General features: G+C 43.3%; 2 protein-coding genes across 2 annotated transcripts in view; one reads left to right on the top strand and one right to left on the bottom strand.

The window, feature by feature from the left end:
* rasa1b (RAS p21 protein activator (GTPase activating protein) 1b) overlaps positions 1 to 2,714 on the bottom strand; it is a 33,513-nt gene extending 30,799 nt beyond the window's left edge. The window contains exons 1-2 of the mRNA XM_063210021.1: positions 1,551 to 2,714; positions 274 to 426 (exon numbers count right to left, since the gene is read on the bottom strand). Of these exons, the coding sequence (XP_063066091.1) occupies positions 274 to 426; positions 1,551 to 2,017 (620 nt within the window). The 5' untranslated portion in view covers positions 2,018 to 2,714. The remainder of the gene's footprint in view (positions 1 to 273; positions 427 to 1,550) is intronic.
* A 5,103-nt stretch (positions 2,715 to 7,817) lies between these two features.
* The window catches only part of edil3b (EGF-like repeats and discoidin I-like domains 3b), a 32,448-nt gene continuing 24,102 nt past the window's right edge, over positions 7,818 to 16,163 (top strand). The window contains exons 1-2 of the mRNA XM_063210027.1: positions 7,818 to 7,932; positions 12,512 to 12,643. Coding sequence (XP_063066097.1) covers positions 7,860 to 7,932; positions 12,512 to 12,643 — 205 coding nt within the window. The 5' untranslated portion in view covers positions 7,818 to 7,859. The remainder of the gene's footprint in view (positions 7,933 to 12,511; positions 12,644 to 16,163) is intronic.

Here is a 16,163-nt window from a genome sequence, read left to right on the forward strand (position 1 = left end):
GTTACTATATTGATCACAAAGGAATTAAAAACGAACATCCTCAACTGTAATAATACTACACACTGGTGGCATCATCCCTAGATTTACATGTACTGTACATGTACACATACATCCATGCGCACGTGAGCGCGTGTGTGTTTTCTTCAGTGAATAGTGAACACCACACTGAGATTATGAACCACTTCCTCCTGATCAACCGCACGTCTATGAGTGTGCGTGTGAGTGAGTGAGTGAGTGAGTGTGTGAGATGAATGTGTGGGTGTATAATGGCACCTGAAGTGGTTGACCATGTTGGTCATGCTGAGGAAGGAGAGCACGAATGAGCCTGGCCGGCGGTCGCTCTCCCGGATGAGGTAGCTGCCCGGGGCCTGGGCCTGCTGCAGCCGCTCCTCCGCCATGGTCCGGTCCAGCTTCCCATGATACCACCTGATACGCAGATGGCACGATGACAATTTAGTGGTACCACGGCCCAGTGTGGAGCAACAACAGCTAATGTCACTTTTGTATGAGTTAAATGTTATTTTTAACCCATTTTAGCCTGGAGACACATATACGCTGCTTTCAAGCTCTTGAGATTTGAGGGCGTTTTGTTAACAATGTATGTATGTTAGACCCGAATGAACCAATTCTAATGCAAAATGAGTGGCCTTGCTTTTAAATGCAACTTATTGAAATATTTTTGTGTGCTTCGGAGGCTGAGATATCTAGGTTTTAATAGGCAAAGGGCACCTTTTCCCAAAAATGGCTTAGGCTAAAATGGGTTAAGTGGATTATCTAAGAAGCATATTCGTTGTAGTACATTAATTATCAATTACTAATTAATTAATGGGAATTGGCTGTGTTTCTACCACCTGAAGTCTTCCCCACCCCCCCAAAAATGTAATTGACCCAGCTAGAGACAAAAAAGACATCAGTCAGCTATGTGGTATGGCCCAAATGACATGGACACAACAAATCTGGTTATTTGAAGCATGTTGCCTTCAGATCTAGTCCGGCTTTGCACGATACCAAGCTGCCACACAGACAGAGACATACATTCATTGTCCAGGTAGGGAGAAGAGTTGTGTGACAATGGTTTGCTTGGCAACGTGGCATGGATCACATACATTATGGTAGGTGAGGTTGTGTTGCTGAAAGTGCAACTTACACCTTATGTCATGTACATCAAGTTAATGGTTTTTGACATGACATGTAATGCAGCAAAGAAATCGTGCAATCAGAATGAAATTGTTTAGTTCAATTACATTGGAAACAACTACTATAAAACCAGCAGGTGAGCCCTATGGAACAGGTGTCAATGAAGTGGCATAAAGAAATCACTGCACACTGTCACCATTATACCAATGTCCATGCATAATAATAATATAAATATTATTTGTATTATTATTATCATTATATAGTAATAATAATAATAATGCAGCGTTTTCAAGTACACCCCAAAGCACTGAGCACGATTTAATAAGATAAACAATAATCCCTCCCATAATCCTCGTGGAAACTACAAAAACGAATAGTTACTTTTCTCTCGGGCTTTAGGGAGCCAAACTTACTGATTAGGTGGAGGAGCGCTCAGTGAGAAGACTACTTCCTCCTCTTCATATTCCTGCCCGTCCAGCCCATCAGCTTCATCCACAGTTCCCAATATTCCAGCAGCAGTACGGGGCGGTGGCACGGAGGGAAGGGCAGCGCTCCCATCCGGACTCGCAGCGTTGGGTAATATCCGACTACCAACTCCCTCCGACGGGGACTCTGCCACCCTGTTCCCATCCTTGGGAATGACAGCGGCCGTTCCCGTTTTCGCTTCTACTCCAGCTGACCAATCTGTCAGTCGGTGGGGCACTTCTGGTGACCCCAGGGAGCGGTTAGTGTCCACTGCTGAGGTGGGGCCCGTCTCAGGCATCCGCATCCTCGGCTTTGGAAAGCCCGCAAAACGGGCTGTGTCCATTATGCCCCCGCCATCGATCTGTGTCAACAGCGAAGCAGGGTCCGTTTCTTCTCCATCTTCTGTTGCCATCATTTTCTTCAGTCAAACCAGTTTAAACTATCTGCTTTGTGTGCAGGGAAGGAGGCCCCTCTACTTCACCACTCACAGTTCCTACTTTCTTCACTTTGACAACTATCAAATTACTGACAATTTTCACCACTTCTGCAGCTGTGCCGCGGTGCACAATCCAAACTACTTACAGCCCGCTAGCTGGATTGCTCGCTACGATAGCAAGTACACAGGACTTAAGTTTTAGGCTTCATGATTTAAGTGTCAGTTATGTTGCTAATGTTGCTCTATTATACCCGAAGTTTAGGAAAGCAATTCGCACGGCAACATATCTGTCAGCAGCGCGTTGTTTTCTCTCATATCGCCAGGTTGGAGTTGCAGCCCCTTGTCCCAAAGCTATCCTAAGCTAGCTAGTAGGCTAGCTGTCTTGAGTTTACTTCGCCATGGAGCTGAGCTAGCAGCATAGGTAACTCGGCTAGCAAAGTTATTACCTAGCTAGCCAAGTATCCGAATCAGTGCGCTCCGTTAACAGAAGCTGCCTAAAGCCTTCTAAGTTTTGACAAAGTCCCTTCCAACCATCCGTTGCATTGCTGAGCGTCTTACCAGCTGTATCATCTGGAACATACTCTCAAAACTGCAGAATAACACAATGATCAGGCTTTTTTTCGTCGACTCTTTGTCCACCTCCTAGTCACTTGTAGCTTGAAACGTAGCTGGTGTCACTCGGTCACGGCTCAATGCACCCCTCCCTCTATCCCAGCTCTTCTAATTGCCCCTTGTATTATCGAGGAGGCGCGTGCCCGCCACTACACTTGACTTGTGCAAAAATGTTGCGCTTTTCTATTGACTGGTTACATTTGTATTCCATTTAATTCCATGACTGGCTGGCTACATTGTAGAAGTTACACAGCTTGATGTAACACATGCAAATTCGATTTGAAAGGAAAGCAAGTTAGGGCACATAGAGTTGCAAATATTTAGTGTAAATAAATAAATAACTTTTTTTAAATGTATTTATCATAATCAGGATTAGGCCTCCTTGTTTGACTGTCTAAAAAGTTGAAAACAGAGAGCGAGACAGAGTTGCGTATCATGTTATTAATAGAGTATTACACATCTTTACAACCATGAACCAGGAAAGAAGTTTTCAATAGTCTGATATATTTAGCCTCATAGCCTACCCCACTAATTGTAGCCTACATTTTCTGTATTGAAATGGAAGGTTGATTAAGTGTGACAGACACAATCAAGCAAGTTTAGCTACACAGTGATTATAAAATTATATTACATTATAAAATACGTACGTATAGGCCCTACAAAACAAATGTGTATGCACTATGGGATAAGACTTATGTCGGCCTACCCCTTCAAATGGCACCCCACATAAAGGTTGTTGCACTTACAACTCTAATCTACTAAAACATATAACGGACACTCCACCCACCCAACCACCCCAGACATTATTTCCATTCCTTTGTATGTCCAGTGCATGTGAAGAAATTAACAATAAAACTGCCTAAGAATAGCCTACTTGCACTCTAGTCTGATGTGATGGTAGCCTATTCAATTTTTAGGGCACACACTCCAAAGCATTTTGCTCATTGCTCAAACTTTCAGAGACAGTTTCCCAGTCTTGTATCCTTTCTGTGGTTGCCTCATGTACACCCTCTGGTGGTTCATCTCCAGTATCACTGATGTCCTTTTGGGCGCTGCAGACCACCACCCACACAAACTAGGGGTGTGCATTACCAAGAAAGAAGAGAGAATGTTTTTGCAGCATTATGAAAATCAGAAGGGGGTGGCGGTGGGGGGTATCTAACCTGGCCAGAGTGTGACCAGTGACGATTTCATTTGGATTTAACCTCTTAGCCCAGAGCCCATGTTATAACCTTTCTGTCACCAAAATTGTAATGGCTATGTCTTTATCTGTCTCTCAGTAATGTCATAGCAATGTTGTTATGCTGTAGTTGAGTATTTTCAGCAAATAGTGAGTAGGCCCGCCGGTGAGCGCATCTGCACCAAGAGGCTACACCGAAAACTCCCCTGATTGGATGATGCACACTCAAAAATGGGAAAAGGTTGCATCATGCATAGATTCTTTTTTATGATTACAGGCAGAAACACGTCTGTGTTATAATAAAAAAGAATCTATGCATGGTGCGACCATTTCTCATTTTTCAGTTTTACAATATTTTGGTCAGCACTCTCAAAAGAAGAAAAACTTGTTGGGTGAAGCCTGCTCCAACCTTTATAAACTTTTATGTAACACACTCCAAAAATGTGAGGATCCCTGAAGCTTGACCTGCCTGACTTCTTTGTTGCAGCATGACAGGAAGTATGGCCATGGGTGCCGCGAGGGGGGGGGGAAAGGTGTTACAGATTCTAAGGGCCCGACAGCACTGACAGGGGCACCTGGAAGGATGCTGATGACAATTCGCTATTTTGGGGGCCCAAAATTTGAATCTTTCATGGGGCCCAACATTTTTAGCAGCGCCCCTGAGTATGGTCGTGCTGCATGCACAAACGAGGAATCTTAGCCTGGTCTTACCATACCCTCACACTATAATTTAATTTGTACAAAGAGTCTAGAATGGATTAATTGAGAAAAGATTGTCTCGTGGGAGGGACAAACTCTGTTGCAGTTTGAAATGTGCACCTGATTTACCCAGTCGCTGTTTGGTCATGGCATGTCATTTGCTCGTAATGTGTCATCGTACAGTAAGCAAGTATATGTGTATCCTGTGATTAGTGTTTTACTGATCTGTTAGTTTCATATTGGAAGCAGCTGTGGCGTAGTGGTTAACAAGCTCTTCATATAATAGAGTAGCAGGTTTGAATCCCACAGTGCGAGAGAATACAGGAAAGCAGAGAGAAAGAGAGATGGGGAAGAGCTAGGAAATTACCCAGGCCGGATTCAAACCTAGGTCCCATATGGGCAATGCTGCCTGTAAGCTACAAGCTACATGATATGTGTATTAACTACATACCCTACATGTTATATGATGCTATATATATTTTATGATGTTATATACAGTATACACGTCAGTATTTACATACTATTACTATCAGTTTAGCAGTTCCATAGCCCTTGCATGTTTACCAGCAGATGGTACCATTGGGTAGAGTTTCTACGAGGAACGGAAAGAAAGAAGACAAATCTGCCCACTGTTGCTGTTACCAGTACAATAGCGTGCAGAATCTTTTATGATTACTTTTGATCTAGCACCTGTGTGTGCGTGGATCCTCAACGCTATTTTTCAATGAGGACCTATCTCAGTAAAACAAATAGAAAGAAAGAAAGACAGAAAGAAAGACAGAAAGACAGAAAGAAAGAAAGAAAGAAAGAAAGAAAGAAAGAAAGAAAGAAAGAAAGGAGGATAAAGGAAAGAAAAAAGTGTTGTATTAACTGCATGCAACAACATCTTGAAGCATTCAAGCAATCAGCCCAGTTTTTAGATAGCCTATTCCTTTTTGCCTATCCTATCCCTCTTCAAATAAGCTGCATAGCCTAAAATGGCCATATTAAAACATAGCTATTTGTTTGTCTTGCATTATAATTTGATATGCTCAGTGCTGAAGCAAAAATAATTCAGTATGACCTCATCAAAATAAACAGACTTTAACTGACAGGAGAAATCTGGCCAAATTCAACATGCAGTTATATTGCTTACGCTATCCTTGACTTGTCAGTACCCAAGAATATTGGTTTTCTTTTAGGCCTTTCTGAAATCCTGGCCAGCTAACCGGGGCCATGGTTTGTTTACATAGTTTTTGAAACATCTTATCATACCCCACATATCATACCAAAAGTTATGCAACATCAGCAGACACCTTACAACACAGCACTGATGTCTCAGGCAGCAGGGGCTCTGCATGAAAAATCATTGCTCCCGGCCCAATGGTAAGACAGGACTTAAGGTAAGAATTCTGATAAACTATAGATAAGCTAGGTGTATTGCAGTTCCCTGTGGCTATTTTATACATGCATTCTTTTTAAGTATATTCCCTTTGTTGAACAGTATGAAAAGGTGATATCGGATCTAAATGGGAGGCAGGTTTAGCAGTTTCTTATGTGTTCTGTATTTGCTGTAGTAGGGCTATGTCACAAAACTAAGAAAGTAAGTATTAAACTAGTATGCCTATAGCTAATTATTATAATTAGTATCATGTAATAACAATGCAACACAGAGAGCATAGCTAAGTAGAATACAGATATTGTTACCTGCACAATATATATTGCACATATTATTACCACTCTAGCCAGTTCACATGACAGGAGGTTACTTATTGACGACAGGCTTCTAAACAAGTACATTCCAGTAAATTCAATAGGCCTACACAAGTTGAGTGTGCGGACACAGGTAGGGCTACTGTATTTAGGTTCTGGCCAATACATCAGCGCTGATGGGAGGGGTCAGTCAAATAAAGTCAACACTAGCCTACAGTTTCAACATCAATATGGAGTTAGTAAGAAGACACCAGATTCACTCAATTCAGCGACAAGCCGTGACAGCCAATGACTGTATAAGCTTAGAGGTCAGTGACCACAGCCAATGGGAATGTTTGAATGCTTGCGTTCTGCTTATAAAGGACATATATGTCATTTTAGTCGCTTTAATTGCTCGTGTCGCTTGCTGCTGCACAGAAGTGATTCTGTTGCTTCAATCATGTCGCGGCCTGCGTATTTGCCCAGTTAGGTTTGAGGAAGTAGTGAACTCTCCACCATATTCCCTAGGCATATACTTCTTTCTCATGTACCACTTACTGCCACAATGGAAACAGGACTCATTATATAGGCCTACCAGGGGACACCTCAACGTCATTTTATGTACCACTTTTAATTATAAACACCCTGTTTGAGAATTTTTTTTTGAAGAAGTGCAGTGCATGATGAATACTCGATCTACAGACATCCTTAGCTCCTACTTGTGCAAGTAAATGAAGTTTATGAAGTAGCTGATGCTTGTAGTGGTAGGCCTATGGGGGGGGCTGGAGGAAATTTAGCTTGGGGCCCCATAAATGAAGTTTATGAAGCAGCTGATGCTTGTAGTGGTAGGCCTATGGGGGGGCTGGAGGAAATTTAGCTTGGGGCCCCATAAAGGCTTGGGCCGGCCCTGTGTGTGTGTGTGTGTGTGTGTGTGTGTGTGTGTGTGTGTGTGTGTGTGTGTGTGTGTGTGTGTGTGTGTGTGCAGAGGCGTACCTTGTCACCAGGCTAGGCAGTCAGCCGCTTGGGGCCCCGAAGCCTAAAGGTTGTGAATAGCTTCAGACCAGCAGACATTAAACTACAGTGGCGATTTGTTGTAAATGTTCATTCTTGTGAATTTTCACTTACCCTAGAATCGCCTGTGTGTGTGTGTGTGTGTGTGTGTGTGTGTGTGTGTGTGTGTGTGTGTGTGAGAGAGAGAGAGAGAGAGAGAGAGAGAGAGAGAGAGAGAGAGAGAGAGAGAGAGAGAGAGAGAGAGAGAGAGACTTATTTTGGATCAAACTGGTAAAACTAACAGTTTGCTTACCTGTAAAATGTGTCATTTGTCATGTTCGAAGTGTATTGACTTGAGGGTTAAGGCTAAATGCTGTGTTTCCATTGTGCTAACAATGCTTTGGCTGTAGTTGCGCGCGAGATGCATTTTCACTGACAACAATCTAAGGGCGCGCGGTTCTCTGTCCTGCTGTGCAACTGCCAACCACCATCACACTGCAGTTAGATGAGGCGGTTCAGTACCAAGCAGCAGCATCTCTGCTGTTAACATCTCAGTACACAGCTGCACCTGCGCCGGATTTTAAGTTCTTGAAGGGACTCGAATTATCTACGAAATCAAAAATAACTTAACTCTAATTAGACTGAAATATATTTTTTTAATCGTGGAAGATGCAGGAAATGGTGCCTTTCTTTTTGGCGCTGGTCCTCTGCGTTCGCGCGACTGTCCCACATCCGAGGAATGGTGAGTAAATGAATGGCTTCAGCGCTCTCATTACTCTTTGAGAGGTCATATCATTACCTTAGGATGTCACATGTTTGCGCTCGTAAGCTAACTTTCAAAGAAAACACGTTTTACACATGCACCAACCTCAGGAGTGCAAGGTAACGTTGAACATTTATAGTCAACTCTGTGTCGTTGTTGTCTTTTGCTGTTTGCAGAGCAAGTTTTTGATGGGCTGCCTTTTGGTGCCTGAAGTGCCATGTCCTTCCCATCCATCGTTGCGTTAACTTTACATTAACTGTGGGCACAATACCTGCAGGGATGTGCGCTTGTTTCAGACTGGAGGACCACGTGTTTCTTTGTTCGAAGAGTTCGACTCCCATGTCTTGGTTTAGGATAAAGTCAGGCACCTCTGTCAGACGCCAGGAAATGCCATTGCACTCAACGAGACCTGCCAGCCTGCATGCACGATGGCCAACTTGATTTACTCAGTGACATGTTCTGTAAGGCTGTAAGGTGTAGAAGTGTGTCTAAATAATCAAGTGATAGCCTATATTTATATGACAATTTTGTTGGCAGGGCAGAAGTCATTGTACACAAACCTTTGGTTTTTATTTTTATTTTGTATAACGTAATTGATTTTGACAACTTTCACACTGTTTGAAGACTTGTTGGGGTATGTAGGCCAAACAGTTTGATTCAATAATGTGAATACATTTTGGGCAGGCATAGCCATTTCGTGCATTACAACAATAGAGACTAACCCACATCTCACCATGAACCACCAACACACACACACACACACACACACACACACACACACACACACACACACACACACACACACACACACACACACACACACACACACACACACACACACACACACACACACAGTGACCTGACAAGGATGTGTGTCTTGTGATGCAAATGTACATTCAGTTGCACCTAGGATTCTAGGACTTTGTATCTTTGCCTACTGTATATGAAAAGAAATACTCTGTATTGTTCCCAGCATGTTTTCTAAAAAAAAAAAAAAAAACAGGTGCACCTTTTACAAGACATCAGCTCTCCTCCTTCATGTTATCTTCTTTTTAAACACCAAAGAACACAGCAGTCAGTGGGTGGAGGTTGAAGGTCTTTTTAACTTCTAAGCTGCAACAGCTTTGTAATGTAAACGGGGTGGGTCCCTCAGAGGGTTGGCAACAGAACATCTCTGATGTTTTTTAAAGAAATGTGCATCTCAAAACATCAGAGCAGAGAGACAGATATCTTTTTAGGACAACAAAACACACACACACACACACACACACACACACACACACACACACACACACACACACACACACACACACACACACACACACACACACACTCACACACACACACACACACACACACACACACAGAGAATAGTGGTGCATTTCAACGTGTGTTGGTAGATAAGACTGGATGTTCTGTCTTTCGCATTGCCAAGGCAGACACCTCAGTACACATGTAGGTTACAGTGTATCTGTAAGCTGTAGGCATTGGATATGGTATAGTATATCCCGTAGACCCAGATGGTGTTTCATGTTGATTGACTTCAAATCAGCAGCAGGTGAGGTGACATACCGTAACAAGCGTGTCGCCAATCCCTCACACATCTGCCTCAGTCAGGAGGAGCAGTGGCAGATGTCCCCTTTGTGATAAGGAGATTTACACACACACACACACACACACACACACACACACACACACACACACACACACACACACACACACACACACACACACACACACACACACACACACACTGTATGATACACACACACACACACACACACACACACACACACACACACACACACACACACACACACACACACACACACACACACACACCACCTCCTCATCCTCCTCCTCCTCCTCTCCATGTCCTCTCTGTTCTTCCTCAACACACAGGAGAGGTGTGTGAGCAGGTTATTCAATGTGAGAATGGGGAAGGCGGCTGCCTCAGCAGCACACCGTCTGAGGAGCCTGCTGCTGGTCTGACATGTGAGTAGTATACGTAAGCTCACAGTTGCTCTGAACATACAGACAGCTTGGCAGGTGGAGAAGGTAGTACTGTACCTACCTATGTGTCTTTTCCAGCCCTGCAGATTAAACACTGGGGCTGTGCAATCCTGTAGCAGTATGTTTGGATTTGTTTTGGTCTTTTTTGGCTGTATAAGAAAGAGAGGGTGATTCCCACCGCAATATGGGTGTGAAACTGAAATAATTGGAAGAGAACTGAAGGATGGCCAGTGTGGTTTCATGCACGTCTTGGGAGCAATACAAGTGGGCTTACAAAAAGACTAACAAAAAAGGCTGTTTTCAATGTACTACTTACATGCAGTAGTGATGCTAGTGTCTTTTGTCAGGTGTGGATGTCACGGTGTTATACACTATGAGACAATGTGGAATTCACATGCATGCAGCACTGATGGTCAGTCATGGGTGAGCGGTTAGGGCGTCAGACTTGCATCCCAAAGGTTGCCGGTTCGACTCCCGACCCGCCAGGTTGGTGGGGGGAGTAATCAACCAGTGCTCTCCCCTATCCTCCTCCATGACTGAGGTACCCTGAGCATGGTACCATCCCACCGCACTGCTCCCCATGGGGTGCCACTGAGGGCTGCCCCCTTGCACGGGTGAGGCATAAATGCAATTTCGTTGTGTGCAGTGTTCACTTGTGTGCTGTGGAGTGCTGTGTCACAATGACAATTGGAGTTGGAGTTTCCCAATGGGCTTTCACTTTCTTTCACTGATGATCGTAGAGGTGTTTTGTCAGATGTGGAGGTCACATTGGCCTTTCATTGACATTTAATTCAGAACGTAATTCTGCTTTGAAAACACAGGTAAACACTCCACAGTTCAGAATTTAATGAAAGTGCAATGTAAACTAGACTAAACTCTTTCATTATTAATTATTAATTTGAAATTAAAAACATAACGTAAACGTAGCCATTGTCATTTGACATAATGTGGATGCCATTGTCTGTTACAAGCATATTACAATTGATGGAGTGATGGCTCAGCCAGAATAGTGCAGGTTAACATGTCAGTCATCTGTGTTACTTTTGACTGTGTTGAATAGAGTGCTGTGTTGAAGTGGCATTTAGAATAAAAATTGCACAAAATTGTTACAGAGATTTGGGCAAGTGTTCATCTATCCTTCTATCCAATATGCATTCCAGACACCTGTACTTCCACAAATGGTCCATTTTTATGTCAGAAACTTGTTTTTTTGTTTTTTTTTTTAAATCATGTGGGTTTTATTTTTGCCTACCAGCATCAGATTCGGAATCACCTACTGAAAATGAGTTTGCCATTCCACCCCAGCATATGTCCTCGCCTTTTCAGCTTGTTTGCCAGTTTTAAATGCACATTATTGTCATTAGCTTTGGTCAGTGGACATGATTCATGCTTCAAGTCTGCATACATTGCAAATAGAGCAGCCAACTCCTAATTATTTTACCAGTGTATAGTGTGAATTACCTGACCAAGTATCTGCATGCATCATGATCATGAACCTGACAGAGTCGGATGCTTTTTTGCACTCATATGCTGTTTTGCTGCACCACTGTTGCATGGCTCAACTGGTCATTCCAATACTTTCATACGAGCAGAATGCACCAGCAAGCATGGTCAAAAATGCAGGAGGGCAGGGAAATTACAATCCCTTAACACACTCACCTTCTCTCCTTTTTCAGAAAAGAGCATGTCTGAAACATAATCTAACATATTTTGAAATATTATCGACCTGGGCTGTAACTTGTCTCATCTATTTTTGAGGAAAAGAGGACAGCACACTGCATGGCTAATGGTGTCCCCAGAATTCAATGTAAGGCTTCACTGTGAATGACTCGAGCCAAAATGTGTTGGAACTGCTTTTGTTTTTGAGTCGAATTGAGTTGAATTCTTCAATGCCCCTAACACCATTCTCTCCTAAATAAATGCAAAAACTACTCATTAAGTGTCCATGACAACAGGCAGGCATCCTTTTTCAGACTCTCCTTCTCTCTCTCTCCTAATTGGCAAAGATCTCTGAAAACAGAGGGCTTATTTAAATAAATGAAGAGCAATGTCTTCAAGGCAGCTCAGAAGCTAATAATTAATTGGTCCCCTGAAGAACCCTTTTAAGCATTTGACTAAGTGCTTCAACTCATGATAATGTTCAATTTATTTTTTCGAAATAAAAAACCCAGTATTTGAGAACTGCTCATACGTACTGGTCATACTAATAAATGTTTCTGACACTCTGAAATCTGAAAAAATTCCTTGACATGCCAGGATCATAATTGAGTGGAGGTGCAAAAGCACACCAGAAAAGGAGGTGCTGGTAACCACCTAAACACTTGCAGGAGGAGAGAAGTGCCGCACACTCCCGAGTTGCATAAACAAGTTTTTAATGTCACAACGTGTCGCCAGCATCATTTAACACTGACAATCAGCTGACCAACCGACATTGGCTTTGAGAAACACACTTCTGCTTACCTTTATTTTGAATTATTTCTAACAAAATTAAGCATGTGGTTCCTAGAGCCCAGTGATGTGAAGACCTCTTTGTCTCTCCTCCCAGGCCCTTGTCATCCAAACCCCTGCCACAATGGAGGACTCTGTGAGAGCAGTGAGACGCAGCAGAGGGGAGACGCCTTGGCCGGCTATCTGTGCAGATGTCCTCATGGCTTCGATGGAGGACTCTGCCAAAACAGTAAGGCCGACTCGGAAGCTTTTGAAACCATGTTTTTTTTTCTCTTACTTCTCTCATGTGTTCTAGGAAGGTTGTTGCCTGGCTCCCAGGATGGGACTGGGTCATTGTATTTGTTTGTTCATTTGTGTGTCTGCCCACAGTGTTTTAGGTCACCTGCAGCGCCTATCATGTGCATCTAGCACTCTCACGGTTGCCCTATCTAATTGGACTTGTTAAAGGGGTATGCCACTATTTTGGGGCTTAATACAGTTAAACTCGTTGGCAGGGGTTTAAAAAGGTGGTAAAGTGTCTTATTTTTCATGTAAGCCGTTGTCTTGCTTTAAGACAATTTAAAAGAGGGAGCATGTGGCATACTCCTTTAATGATGACTTATCTGCTGGACTTACACTGATGCTGGTCTCTCATATTCAGTATTAAGCAACAACATATCAGCTGTGCAGCTGAAAAGAACACTTGCTCTATTAAATATCGCTACTCTCTTGTTATTTGAGCTCAAACTATTTGGAATGGTGACTACAAAGGGTTCGCAATACTGCACCTCAACACAGACCACAAAAGAACTTGCCTGGATATGACAGTTCAACAGTAATTTCCGATTGTGTCCTCCTATCAGTCATGGAGCAGATATGACACATGACAGTCAGATGGAGGTGATTAGCATACTGTGAAAGTCAGCATGCTATCGTGGGCTTGCCACTGACATAGATTTTGTATTGCTCCTTTACTCCAAAGAGCAGCAGACTTTTCTCACACACTATGCATAATGCATACACCCCCCCACCACACACACACACACACACACACACACACACACACACACACACACACACACACACACTGCTGCCTCGGAAAGTATGCCACAGCTAGTCAGTACGCTCACGAGTGCAAATGAGACTCACTCCTGCTAGCAGCTTGCATCGATGACCTTAATTTTCTTCACTCGCTCAGCCTGATGCCTGCCACGGTCTATATTTAATGCAACGACGCCTCAGCGGGGCGTGCGGCTAACAGATTACTCCTCGGAGAATTGGGCTGTGTAGCAGAATGAATGAACGGTGGCTTCTTCTAGGAACACGGTACAGCGTCGCCACAAGGCCATGGCGAGCAATTCCCTAATTGAGTGGCACCATTCCTATTCGCACTAGGGCTGTCCTAAACGATTATTTTTCTCCCGATTAATCCATCAACTATTTTTTTCGAATAGTCGATTAGTCAAACGATTAATTTTTCAAGTACTCTAGTATTTTAATCTTCAAGGAAATTGGGAAAGAAGAAAGAAACTTACGTAAAACGTTAACGTTAAAATGAGGTCCCTGAGCTCCCAATGAGCTTTAAATTATGATAGTAGCTTATTTACTCCGAGATACAACGTTCAATTCATACGTGCAGTGCAATTTTAGGTTTCAATAAAGCAATAAAGCATTAGAAAAGCAAGTAAAAAAGCACTGAATTCAACTAAACGATTTGTCGACTGAAAATTCTTTCCGAATAATTTTTATAGTCGATTAGTCACGATTAGTCGATTAATCATCCCAGCCCTAATTCGCACCAAGTTACTGTACGTGTACACCAGAAACTACCAAAGCCACCAAGTAGCTGAGGTCATTGAAGGAGTTTTGCGGTGAATTTGCTGTATTCGCTCTGGGCGTGACATTGACATGATTGAGTTCGCTAATCACATAACAGCTCTGGCTTGTCATCCTGGGACATTTGAAGATATGAGCATTCCAATTGGTTTTCACCGAACCACGTCATAGTTCTTTACCATAATAGTAGCTGACTTTTAATCGGAAAATTTGCTCTGGGCGCACAGGTCGCTTCGCTTCCAGCAAATTCGCTTTGGTCCCTCACTTTAGCTGACCTTCCATAGAGAAATAATGACTTCCACCGATCTGGTCAATTTGGTCGCTTTTGGTGTACATGCACAGTTAGGGTCACCACCATGCACTAGGGGTGGGTATTGGCAAAGGGTTCACGATTCGATGCGCATCACGATACACATGCCACGATGCGATTCTATCACGATGCATTGCGATTCATGTACTACTGTGATGCATTGCGATATTTACTTCAGTAAATGTGTAAAATACAGCTTATTTGTCAGTTGCTGTGTAGCTTTCTTAAGTCAGTTCATTCTATTTAAGCATTCTATCATCTGGGAGAGAGCTTACATCACAACAGAAATATTACCTATTCTCTACTGAACAAAATAACCCATGGCAAATCGAATTTTATTGTTATCAAATAATCAATTGTCATGAATCCATGCAGTATATTGAGAAAATAAGTATCACGATACCTTGTCATGAATCGATGCATTGTATCGTGAGAGTAAGTATCGCGATGCATCGATATGACGATTATTTTGCACACCCCTACCATGCACCGATTTCTGACAAAGTGGAGAGCACTGCTCTGCCAACATTTGATTCCATTGTTTTCAGCACAACCCTGCACACACTGGTGCTGCTGATGTCTGCTGATGCTGTTGATATGTTGAATCTACCACCCATGCTCATCTTTTTACATGTAGTGCACCACATGTCAGTGGCATATCTCACAAGATTGACCCAAAGTCTGACATTGTTTACACACTCACTCTGGCAGTTTATCCATCTTATTACCATGTCCACTTAACTCCGCCCATTTCAACATTTGCCGTGCTCCCACAGCATTCCCTGTATGCTAGTTCCTGTTGGCCTGCCCATAGCCCTACTGTATACTTTAGCACTAGCAAGTAGAGTTCCGCAAACTATTCTGGCTTCATAAATATCCATGAAAGTTGGCGGAGGTTGACGGTACTGGTTTGGTACGTGTTTACATAGCAGAGTCCCCCTTGTAAACGTAGATAATAAGGGCCTCAGCACACTGGTTCCGAGAAAAGGCAGAGCACTGCTCTGCCAATGTTCGATTTCACTGTTGTCAATACAAACCCGTCCCGCACACCAGCACGGTTGTTTCCAGATGCTGTGTCTCTAGATGGATGGGAGCTTGTGCTTATTTTTGCCTTGAAACAAGCCTGCTGTGGTGCTGGTTGGTGGTGATGGTGGTGGTGCTGCTAATGGTGCTGGTTGGTGGTGGTGCTGGTGGTGGTGTATCATGGCCTGCTGTATATTGCATTAGAGCCCAGGAGCATGCAGACAGCAGGTGGAGAGAGATGTGTTGTGTCTGTATCGCTGCCGACATGTGGCTGAGATTATCGCGGCTGTCATCCATCAAGCAAGGTAATGCGGGCGTGAGGCGTAACGTATGCCTGTGTCTGGTCATGATACAGTAGCCAGCCAGGTAGCTGTTTCTGGGAGAGAGAGGTGTGTGTGTGTGTGTGCGTGTGTGTGTGTGTGTGTGTGTGTGTGTGTGTGTGTGTGTGTGTGCGTGTGTGTCTGTGTGTATTTGTGCGTGTATGTGTATGTGTGCGTGTGTGTACGTGCGTATGTGCGTGTGCGCGTGCGCGTGTGTGTGGCGTGAATCCCACCTCGCAGGTTAATGCTCCTCGTTCATGGGGTAATGTAATTATGATGAT

This window comes from Engraulis encrasicolus, chromosome 11 (genome assembly GCF_034702125.1).
Source record: "Engraulis encrasicolus isolate BLACKSEA-1 chromosome 11, IST_EnEncr_1.0, whole genome shotgun sequence".
In the NCBI taxonomy this organism is placed as follows: Eukaryota; Metazoa; Chordata; class Actinopteri; order Clupeiformes; family Engraulidae; genus Engraulis; species Engraulis encrasicolus.